Genomic DNA, 12,492 nt, shown 5'->3' on the forward strand with positions numbered 1-12,492 from the left:
TTCAACTTTGTCCAGTGTTGTGTATTAACTAAGTGAGTTTTCTCTGACTGTTAAAAGAGGCTAATTCCTATCTCCCCTAGAAGTGAAGCTTTGCCTCACTCTATGGTCAGTAGACTTGGTGCCTGTGGGGGTATATGGTGGTCTTTGGAGGGAGGGGCGTGGTGCTGGTCTGGGTTCCAGGCAGTCTTTTCCTAGTAAGGAAGCATCTGAGTAAGACAAGGGGGGTGGATCTTGGTGTCAGTGGCTCAGCTTCTACTGGGGGGTGCTGTGCTGCTCACTGAACTCTGTCCATGCTGATTGGCGGGAGGAAATATTGGCATCAGCAACCCCTCTAGTCCCTGCAGTTGGAGTTCCCAGCCGCCCCTGTTCAGGAAGCCCTCCCACAGAGAGAAAAATCTGTACTCATTGGTCCCAGTCAGAACCCTGCCTTCACCCTGCCTGTGTCCAAGCCATTGGCCCACCTGGTGGCACAGAGCTCTTATATTTTATATCAGGAGCTCTAGCTGGGTTTCAAAAGTCCAAACTGTATGAACTCAATATTATAGGGACCCCACCGATCCTGTGGGAGAGGGTTTTTCTGTGCTGTGGCTGGAGCTGGTTATCCCAGAAGGGCAGTTGCATGAACATTAGGGGCTTGGAGTTCATGGTAAAGAACATCAAGAAGGCAGCGTCCAGTTAGGTGCTCTTAGCAGAGGCTCCAATGCTAATGACCAGGGCAGTGCAATGGTGCCTGTCAGCTCTCGTGTCCCATGAGAGGCAATGCCCCCTCTCACAAATGCACTCCAAGAAGGGACTGTCTCTCCCTATGCCAGCCAGGGGACCCTCAGATCGCAGTGCCCCCCCATTGGTCTCTGCTCTCCTTCTTCACAGGAGCACTGCCATGCCCACCAGGCTCCACCCCCGTGACAGCATGGACTTCTAAATCTTTAGTCTTTGAAGTCCACATTTACAGGAGGTTGACTTCATGATTACCTTATTTTAATCTTGACTGCGTCATGGGTGCCCAGATTAACCACTCCTTCTGAGTATGTCTGATATGTGTTTCCAGAAGAGATTGGCATTTCCATCCATGTTTTCTTTCTGCCTAGGCATCACCCATTCCATTATAGTTCTGAGTAGAACCCGATGCAGAGGGAGGAAGAATTCCCTCATTTTTACTTCCCATGTGCTTGTTTGAACTGGACATTGGTCTCCTCTTGCCCTTGTTCTGAGAGCTACATCATCAGCTCTGCAGGTTCTGAGACTAGAGTATATCATAATCAGGTGAGAATTACACCATTGGTTTTCCTGGGTCCCCAAATTGTGGCAGTAGATCATGGGACTTCTCAACATATTTTGTCATGGAAACCAATGTGCTTTGGATTCTGTTGCTCAAGGGAATCCTGACTAATACATGGAGATGATTCATCTCTTGTTTAGAGGAATTGAATAAAGCTGTAGCTCATTGAATGTCCTGAGTAGCAAATGCCAGGAGGGAAGAGTCACGTTGTTTGATTGGGACAAGCGATGGGTGAAGATAATGGGGAGCTGTGGGATCCTGTGGTCCTGGCTGCACAGGGAGTGCATCTGGGACTGCTTTAAGGTTCAGCTGTTGTGCCTCAGGAAATCTGTAATTCACTCACGTTGAGGGACAGGAGTAAGCAATGCAAACAACTGTGTCTTTGTGCATGTTAGTGCAGTTTTCCTATGACAACACAGTTGCTAATTCAGAAAGTTAATAGGTACGCACAGAATCCTGTGTCCAGGAACTGCTGTGTTGAGAGGAAACCCCAGACCCTGACAGGAAACCTGCCTGTAACCTCCATCTGCACCTGCTCATGGGAACACAAAGGAGAATTGTGCATAGTGTGCGCCCCCTGGTGGTGCTGATCCCCTCCTGCAGGGAGGTTTGTGTCTGGGCTCCCAGTGAGGTCCCCTCACTGTGTCTCTCGCACAGCAATATGTGGCCGTGTCCTCGGTCTTGAGGCTGTTCATCTGCAGATACAGCGTGTTCTTGGCGTTGTCTATGGAGATGGTGAATCGGCCCTTCACGGAGTCTGCGTAGCCTGTGCTACTTCCATCAGTGTAAATGCGTGCGACCCACTGCAGCCCCTTCCCTGGAGCCTGGCGGACCCAGTGCATGTAGTTGCTACTGAAGGTGAATCCAGAGGCCACACAGGTGAGTCTCAGGGACCCACCAGGCTTCACCAGGTCTCCTCCAGACTCCACCAGCTGCTCGTCACACAGGACACCTGCAGACACAAGACATCTTGGTCAGGAAACTGTCACACATCCACTGTCTCACTCATATCCACTCACAGACTCAGTGTCCCTCGTTCACCATGAATTACCTTTTAAAAGAGCAACCAGGAAAACCCAGCCCAGCACAAACTCCATGGTGAGGTGTGTGTGTTCTGTGCTGATCACAGAATGGGAACACCTGGGACTCCCGGGGCTGGGGCTCCTCTCCCAGCTGCAGGGATGGAGCTGGACTGGTTTAATCAGCACAGGGAGGGCCTTATTTGCATATCCTCTGACTATATATCAGGCTCCAGACTTAGATTTGTTTCAAATTTAAAACCAGTGTTTGAGAGGCACTTCTAGATCACTTCTTGCAGAAGGGACTGTGACAGTATAAATAATCTAATCTGTGAACACAGTGATCTTTTCATCTGTGTTTGCCATTTTACATGTCTTTCTCCCAGCACGTCATGTTTGGTATGCTATTTTACTTTTTAGTGAAATTTAATCCTAAATACTTTATTTTGTGCCATATATTTTAATGTGTGTTTATTTTTTTGTGACAGATAGAGGGAAGGAGAGAGAGATCAGAGAGAGAGAAGGGGACAGAGAATCCCAAGCAGGCTCTGCACAATCATTGCAGACCCTGCCTTAGAATTAAACTCAGGAACCATGAGATCATGACCTGAGCCAAAATCAACAGTAGGCCCTTAACGGATTGAGCCACACAGATGCTCCATTTTGTGCCATTTTCAATTGTGTGATTTTGTTATTTTTTTTATATACTATGTTTTAGGTGTGTGGAAATACAACATATTTTTGTATGTTGATTTGTACCCTGAACTTTTCCTGAGTTTATTAGTTCTAATACTTTTTTTATGGAGTTTCTAAGATTTTACTATAAGTTCATGTGATTCTCAAACAAATAATTTTCTTCCTACTGATTTGCATGTCTTTATTTCATTTTCTTACCTAATTTTTATGGGTACACCTTCAACTTCTAGGACCAGAAAGGGTTTTCCTTCTTTGCTTCTGTGTTCTTTGTCTGGCCTAAGGATTCAACTGACATAAGACAGATCTAGAGAAGAGAATAAATTTCATTTTGCATGTGCACAAGCTTCCTAATAATATGACACCCAGAGAATGAAGAACGTAGGTGGCACTTGTGCCTTTTAGAAAAAAAAAAAAAACAATGGATTTGTGAAGAGTTAACAAGACAGAGATTTGGGTTTGGGCAAGTCAATTAGTGAGGAATTAACAAGGCTTGTTTGCACAGCTTTCTTGGTGCTAAAGTTCCCATTTCTGGTGTAAGGATGGTTCTTCCATTCTGGTAGAGGGAAAGGAAGTTTCCCAGAAGAGATTTATTTCCTGCCCCCAAGGGGACAAAGGAGGGTCACAGTTTCCTTAGACTAGCTGTTACTCAAGTGACTTTCCTCCAAAGAAGCCATGTGACAAGATGACATACATTGGGTGCCATATTTTACTGGTCTTCATGTTACCATGCGGAATACCTATGTAGGGAATGAGAATCCTTGCCCGGCTCCTAATATGACAGGAAAAGCGTCAGTTTTTCACTGTTAAATATGCTGTCAGCTGTGGGCTTTTCATCTACGGCCACAATTTTGTGGAGGTAATTTCTTTCTTTCCCTCAGTTGCTGAGATTTTTTAATAATGACAATTTGATGAATTTTGTCTAGTTTTATATATATCAATAGATGATGATATAGGTGATCAATAGATGTGACTGCATTGTCACATATGACCCTTTCATTGTGCTGTTGCATTCACTATGCTAGGAGTTTTGCATGTATGTCCATCTGAGATATTGGCCTTTAGTTTCTCTTAAGGTGTCTTTTGATTTCACATCATAGTAAGGTTGGTCTTGTAGATGAGTTGGGGCCTATTCCTTTCTTTTCAGTTTTTGGTAAGAGTCTGAGAGGTATTGGCATTAAATATCCTTTATATTTTGATACAATTCATAGATAAAGTCCTCCGTTACCAAGCTGAATTTTTTCCTTTAGGGGCGGGATATGATTAGATTATAGATTCAATCTTACTTGCTTTAATTCTGTTAATTTTCTATTTCTTCATGTACAGTCTTGTGGATTGTATAACTCTAGAAACTGCCTAGTTGCCCCTTAGTAATCAAATAATGGGTCTATAATTATCTAGGCATTTTCTGTTATTGTTCTTCACTTCTTTGGTATCAGTTATGTCCCCTCCTTAATTCTGATTGTATCTGTTTGAGTTTTACTTATTTCCTAGTAGAGATGCTTTTTCAATTGCATTTAGCTTTCCAGATATCAATTTCGATTTGTTAATTTTTTGTATTATTACACTCCTTATTCCTTTTATCTGTTCTAATAATTTCTAATGTTAGTTGAGTTAATAAAAATGCCAATGAATGTATCTGGGAAATTCTTATTTATATGGTACCACAAAGCACACAGAAGTGAGAAAACAATCCTGAGAAAGAAGAACAAACCTGGAGACAGCACACATCCTCCTTTCTAAGTATATTGCAGAGGTACATTGTCTATAACACTGTGCTGCTGGCACAGAGTCAGACACACAGACCAGTGGAGCAGATTACAGAGACCAGAGTGAAATGTGTCTGGATGCAGTCAGCATCCAGGTGGTGTCAGGTGGTGTAGACCAGTGGAACAGCCCATGTAAACATGCATCCTCAAGGCTGAGCTTGTTCCCTAGTGAGGAATGGGAAGTACAAGGAATGCCAGCTGACACTAGTCTGTGCTTTCTGAGTACCCAGCAGACGTGGGTGAACGGGCCTGTTCCAGGAGCAAGAACTTCTACACACAGGCAATACATAGATGCCAGCTGTTTAGACAGACTGCCCATGAGATGTGGTCACAGAGGAGCTGGGAAGGGAAGCTGGGGTTTGAATTCCAACTTACGTGGCACCAACATTGGGAATCATGAGTATGTTTGTTAATTAATGTCCACTACCAGTTAGGGATAAAATGGGTAAATGCAAGTTGTTAGACTCACTGCCCTAGATGCCATTGGTTATGACCATTTGTAACATTTGTCCCTTTCCTTTTTTTCCCCTGTTTTTTAATGTCTGAAGATTTTATTTATTTACATCTTTGTTAGTTAACATGTAGTGTAGTTTTAGTTTTGGGAATAAAATTTAGTGATTCATGATATACATTAACACCCAGTGCGCATCACAACAAGTGACCTACATAATCTCCATCACCCGTTTAGCTATTGAATCAGAATTTTTGTGTCCTTTGTGTAAATACCTTGTAGAGAAATTGGTGGGACATAAGGCAATTCTATTTTAACTTTTTAAACTCTTCTCCAGTGTGGTCACACCACTTTGCATTCCCACCAAGAGTATAGGAAGGTTCCTCTGTCTCCACATCCTTGCCCATATCTGTTGTTTCCTGAATTGTTCATTTTAGCCATTCTGACAGGTGTGAGGTGGTATCTTATCATGATTTTGAATTGATTTTCCCCAATGATGAGTGATGTTGAGCATCTTTTCATGTGTCTCTTAGCCATCCAGATGTTTTCTTTGGAAAAGTGTCTGCTCATGTCTTTTTATCATTCACTGGATATTTGTTCTTCTGTGTTTGTTAAGTTCTTACAGATTTTGGATACTAACTCTTACCACGTATGTCATTTTCAAATATCTTCACTCCTCTGTCAGTTGCTACTTAACATTGTTGATTGTTTCCTTCACTGTGCAGAAGCTTTTTATCTTGATGAGGTCCCAATAGTTCATTTTTTGCTTTTGTTTTCCTTGCCTCTAGAGGCATGTCTATTAAGAAGTTGCCGAGGTCAAGGTCAAAAAGTTTTCTGCTTGTTTTCTCTTATAGATGTTGATGCTTTTTGGTCTTACATTTAGGTTTTTCATCCATTTTGAATATATTTTTGTGTTTGCTGTAGGAAAGTGTTCCAGATTCATTCTTCTGCATGTTACTATCCAGTTTTCCCAGCACCATTTGCTGAACAGACTGTTCAGCAAATCTGGTTCTCTATTCTGTCCCATTCATGCATGTGTCTATTTTTGTGCCAGTACCATACTTTCTTGATGATTACAGCTTCATAATACAGCTTGAAGTCTAGAATTGTGATGCCTCCAGCTTTGGATTTCTTTTTCAACATTGCTCTGCCTATTCGGTGTTTTCTGGTTTTATACAAATTTTAAAATTCTTTGTTCTTTTTCTGTGAAGAATGTTGGTGTTATTTTGGTAAGGATCACAATGAATGTGTAGATTGCTTTGGGTAGTGTTGATATTTTAACAATATTTGTTTCCCAATCCATGACCATGGAATGTTCTTCCTTTGTGTCTTGTGTAATTTGCTTCATATGCTTTCTATAGTTTTTAGCATACAGATCTCTAACATGTTTGGTTAGGTTTATTCCTAGGTATGTTATGATTTTTGGTGCAATTGTCAATGGGTCTGATTCCTTAATGTCTCTCTTTTCTGCTTCATTTTTGGTGTATGTATATAGTGCCAATAACTTGATGTTGTCTTTGTATCCTACAACTTTTCTGAGTTTTGTCTCCGTCCTAGAAGTCTTTTGGTGGAATCTTTTGGATTTTCCACAGAGTATCATGCTATCTGCAACGAGTGAAAGTTTGACTTACTCCTGTCACATGTCTATGCGTTTTATTCCTTTTCCTTGTTTGATTGCAGAGGCTAAGCCTTCTAGTACTACGTTGAACAAAATTAGTGACAGTGGATATCCCTGTCATGTTCCTGACCATATGTGGAGAGCACTCAGTGTTTCCCCTTTGAGGATGATGTTAACAGTGTGTGTTTTGTATATGGCCTTTATGTCGTTGAAGAATTTTCCATCTATCTTTACTTGCTTGATGGTTTTTATCAAGAAAAGATAGTGTAGTTTATCAAATGCTTCTCTGCATTTATTGAAAGGATCATTTGGGTCTTATCCTATTATTGATATGGTGTATAACTTTGATTGATTGTTAATATTGATCCATCCTTGCACCCCAGGAATAAATCCGACTTCATCCTGGTAAATGATTCTTTTAATGTACTGTTGGATTCAATTTGTAAGTATGTTGTTGATAATTTTTGCGTCCATGTTCACTTGGGCAATTGGTCTACCCCTACCTGCGCCTGCTCCTGGGAACACAGAATAGTGCATAGTGTGCACCCCCTGGCGGTCCTGATCTTCTTCTACAGGGTGGTTTGTGTCTGGGCTCACAATGACAACCCCTCACTGTGTCCTTGCACAGTAATACATGGCCGTGTCTGCAGACCTCAGACTGCTTAGCTCCATGTAGGCTGTGTTTGTGGATGTGTCTGCCGTCAGAGTGAGTCTGCCCTGGAACTTCTGTGCATAGCTTGTAGCACCATCTTCAGGGTCAATGCTTCCCATCCACTCAAGCCCTTGTGCAGGAGCCTGTCGCACCCAGTACATATAGTAATCAGTGAAGCTGTGTCCAGATGCTTTGCAGAAGATCTTCACTGATGCCCCAGGCTTCCTCACTTCAGCCCCAGACTCCACCAGCAAAACCTGGGAGTGCACGCCTGTAGAGAGGGGACAAGAGTGGATGAAATCAATGTTGACTGGTCCTGGTCCTCTCCTGTGTCCAGGGACTTGGCTGACCCTTACTGTAGCCACCACCACCAGGTAGAGGATTCTCCAGCTCCAGTCCATTGTGAGGAAATGTGTCTCCGGGTCTCCGGTAGAGGATGGCGTTTTAGGGTGATGCTCTCAGGGCACAGACACACCCATACTTAACCTAGTGCTCTGAGGACTATTTGCATAGCCATGAGACAGAGTATTTCATACACAGGACCAGAACCATCTGGAGACGGTCCCAGAGACCGTGTACATTGTGACTCAGAGAGCACCAGTCTAATCCTTGTTTGAGGACATGGGTCCTTGGCCAGGTTCCTGAACTGTGTGCAGACTGAGCTCCTGCCACTGAGTGATAAGACCTTACAGAAAATTCTCCCCATTGTGGAGCAGTATTGAATGAGGCAGAGACCACCTGAACCTGTTGTTGGCTCTGATATCTGTACGTCTTATTCCTGGATAAGCATGACTCCAAACTGTTGCACAAAATGGGGTAATAAATGCATCCTGGCTTCCATCCCTTAGATGAAGATATCTAAAAGCCCTGGACTAGCAGCGTCTTCAAGTGTCTTCTCACTGCCTGAGTTCATTAAATGCTCTGATGGAACAGGATATTTAAACACCCTTTAGCATCCATCATCCTGCTCATATTTTAGATTGCTTTCTGGAAAAGGAAACACTGGCTTCTACAGAAAAGCCTTCCTCACCCCTTGTGCACCTACTCACCTGGGGTAGCAGCCTGGTGCTGGGTAGTACTGAAAGCTCCCTGCAGTCTAGGCCCGGCCCTGCAGGGAGGTTCCTGTCAAGACTCACAGGGCATTTATTCCCGTGTCTCTACTCCAGCATTACATGGTGGAGGGGAGCAGAATGTGCCACCCCAAATATGCCGCTGGAATGAAACATGCTTGAGAAACAGCCAGTGCAGAGATGCACTGACCATCCTTTGTTCCCTAAACAGAATATAAATCTCCTATGTGAAATACACCCTTTGTGTACCAGGAGGGGAGAAATGTCCTTAGCACCAGAAAAAGGAATTTAGGCCCCAGAATGCTGTGCAGAGAAACCTTAGTTCTTCACTATTGTAGTAACACTAAGCACATTGAAACTCTCACTTTTTCCCCATTGAGGATGATATTAGTGTTGGGTCCTTCATATATGGCTTTTATGATCTCGAGGTGTGCTCCTTCTATCCCTACTTCTTGAGGGTTTTTATCAAGAAAGGATGATGTATTTTGTCGAATGCTTTCTCTGCATCTATGGAGAGGATCATGTGGTTCTTGTCCTTTCTTTTATTGATGGGATGAATCACGTTAATTGCTTTGCAGATATTGAACCAGCCCTGCATCCCAGGTATAAATCCCACTTGGTCGTGGTGAATAATTTTTTTAATGTATTGTAGTATCTGGTAGGCTAATATCTTGTTGAGGATTTTTGCATCCATGTTCATCAGGGAAATTGGTCTATAGTTCTCCTTTTAATGTGGTCTCTGTCTGCTTTTGGAATCAAGGTAAATCTGGCTTCAGAAAGAGTCTGGAAGTTTTCCTTCCGTTTCTATATTTTGGAACAGCTTCAAGAGAAGAGGTGTTAACTCTTCCTTAAATGTTTGGTAGAATCCCCTGGAAAGCCATCTGGCCCTGGTCTCTTGTTTTTGACAGACTTTTGATTAGTAATACTATTTCCTTACTGGTTATGGGTCTGTTCAAATTTTTATATTTCTTCCTGTTTCAGTTTGGTAGTGTGTATGTTTCTAGGAATTTGCCCATTTCTTCCAGATTACCCATTTTATTGGCATATAATTGCTCATAATATTCTCTTATTATTGTTTTTATTTCTGTTGTGTTGGTTGTGATATTTCCTCTGTCATTCTTGATTTTACTTATTTGCATCCTTTATTTTTCTTTTTGATCAAACTGGCTAGTAGTTTATAATTCAGTTCATTTTTTCAAGGAACCTGCTTCCGGTTTCATTGATTTGTTCTTCTGTTTTTTTTTTTTTGTTTTTTTTTTTTTGGTTTCGATAGCATTAATTTCTTTTGTAATCTTTATTATTTCCTGTCTTCTGCTGGTTTTGGGTTCTATTTGCTGTTCTTTTTCCAGCTCCTTAAGGTGTAAGGTTAGGTTGTGTATCTGAGATCTTTTCTTCCTTCTTTAGGAAGGCCTGGAATGCTATATACTTTCATCTTATGACCACTTTTGCTGCGACCCAGAGGTTTTGGGTTGTGGTGTTATCATTTTAATTGACTTCCATATACTTTTTAATTTCCTCTTAACTGCTAGGTTAGCCCATTCATTCTTTAGTAGGATGTTCTTTAGTCTCCAGGTATTTTTTACCTTTCCAAATTTTTTCTTGTGGTTGATTTCCAGTTTCATAGCATTGTGATCTGAAAATATGCACAGTATGATCGATCTTTTTGTACTTTTTGTACTTTTTACTTACTTAGGGCTGATTTGTGTCCCAGTATATGGTCTATTCTGGAGAACGTTCCATGTGCCCTGGAGAAGAATGCATATTCTGATGCTTTAGGATGAAATATTCTGAATATACCTGTTAAGTCCATCTGGTCCAGTGTGTCATTCAAAGCCATTCTTTCCTTGTCGATTTTTTGTTGAGATGATCTGTCCATTGCTGTGAGTGGGGTGTTGAAGTCTCCTAATATTATGGTATTACTATTGGTGAGTTTCTTTATGTTTGTGATTAACTGATTTATATATTTGTGTGCTCTCCCATTTGGCGCATGAATGTTTACAATTATTAGGTCTTCTTCATCTATAGACCCCTTGATCATGATATAATGCCCTTCTGCATCTCTTGATACAGTATTTTTAAGTCTAGATTGTCTGATATAAGTATGGCTACTTGGGCTTTCTTTCGTTGACCATCAGCATGATAGATGGTTCTCCATCCACTTATGTTCAATCTGAAGGTGTCTTTAGGTCTAAAGTGGGTCTCTTGTGAACAGCATATAGATGGATCTTGTTTTCTTATCCATTCCGTTACCCTATGTCTTTTGATTGGGGCATTGAGTCCATCAAGGTTTAGAGTGAGTGTTGAAAGATATGAGTTTATTGCTATGATGATGCGTGTAGAGCTGGAGTTTCTGATGGTGTTCTCTGGTCCTTTCTAATCTTTCTTGCTTTTGATATATATATATATATATATATATATATATATATATATATATATATATATATATTTTTTTTTTTTTTTTTTTTTTTTTTTTTTCATCTTTTGTCCCCTGAGAGAGTCCCCCTTAAAATTTTTTTCAGGGCTGGTTTAGTGGTCAAAACTTTTAATTTTTGTTTGTCTGGGAAACTTTTATCTCTCCTTCTATTTTGAATGACAGCCTTCCTGGATAAAGAATTCTTGTCTGCATATTTTTTCTGATTCAGCACACTGAATACACTCCGCCACTCCTTTCTGGCCTGCCAAGATTCTGTGGATAGGTCTGCTGCAAACCTGATCTGTCTTCCCTTGTATGTTAGGGACTTTTTTTGTCCTTTCTGCTTTCATGATTCTCTCCTTGCCTGAGTATTTTGTGCATTTGACTATGATATGCCTTGTTGCTGGCCAGTTTTTGTTGAATCTAATGGGGGTCCTCTGTGCTTCCTGGATTTTGATGTCTGTGTCTTTCCCCAGATTAGGAAAGTTTTCCGCTATGATTGGCTCACATAACCCTTCTACCCCTATTTCTCTTTCTTCCTCTTCTGGGACTCCTATGATTCTGACGTTCCTTTTTAATGAGTCACTGATTTCTCTAATTCTTAAATCATGCTCTTTTGCCTTAATCTCCCTCTTTTTTCTGATTCATTATTTTCTATAAGTTTGTCCTCTATGTCACTGATTCTCTGTTCTGCCTCATTCATCCTTACCACAGCTGCATCCATCTGTGATTGCAGTTCAGGTATAGCATTTTTAATTTCATTCTGGCTATTTTTTTTTACTTCTTTTATCTCTTCAGAAAGGGATTCTAATCTATTTTTGACTCCAGCTAGTATTCTTATTATCGTGATTCTAAATTCTGGTTCAGACATCTTTCTTGTACCTGTGATGGTTAAATCCCTGGCTGTCGTTTCTTCGTGGTTTTCTTTTGGGGTGAATTCCTTTGTTTTGTCATTTTGAAGAGAGAAAAGGAATTAATGAAGTAGAAATATTGAAATAAAACAATAAAATTACAAAAATATCAAAATTAATAATTAAACATACACACAAATCTAATAGTTAATGCTAGATCCTAGGTATGTTTTGTTTGGGTGTTGAAAGTGGTTTGACAGATTAGGGGGAAAACAGGGGGCAAAGTAAATCATTTGAGAATTTGAAAAAATGAATACACTGAAGTAGAGTAAATAGGGTAGATGGGAGTAAAATAGAATTTGAAAATAATATACACAAAAGTAAAGAATATAGTAGAAAAGATTAAAGAAAATATTTTTAATAAAAATTAAAAATAAATATGAATTTTTTGTTCTGTAATTAAGAAAAAGGTAAAGAAATGAAAAAGAGAATAAAGATAACGAAAAGAAAAAAATCATTTGATAATTTGAAAAAGTGAATATACTGTAGTAGACTAAAGTAAAATGATGGAAATAAAATAGAATTTGAAAAATTTTACATAAAACTAAAAAAAAAACATAGTAATGACAATTAAATGAGATTATTTTGTAAATATGAAATTTATTGTCAAATAGGTT

The 12,492-nt window shown here is 40.4% G+C and overlaps 1 gene segment (V, D, J or C); it reads right to left on the reverse strand.

Moving 5' to 3' along the window:
• Positions 1 to 252: 252 nt before the first annotated feature.
• The window catches only part of LOC109261859 (immunoglobulin heavy variable 3-74-like), a 64,929-nt gene continuing 52,689 nt past the window's right edge, over positions 253 to 12,492 (reverse strand). The window contains 2 exon segments of the V gene segment in view: positions 253 to 363; positions 1,921 to 2,231. Coding sequence covers positions 253 to 363; positions 1,921 to 2,231 — 422 coding nt within the window.

The sequence above is a fragment of the Panthera pardus genome, unplaced genomic scaffold, assembly GCF_024362965.1.
Source record: "Panthera pardus isolate Hobbes unplaced genomic scaffold, ASM2436296v1 HiC_scaffold_24, whole genome shotgun sequence".
In the NCBI taxonomy this organism is placed as follows: Eukaryota; Metazoa; Chordata; class Mammalia; order Carnivora; family Felidae; genus Panthera; species Panthera pardus.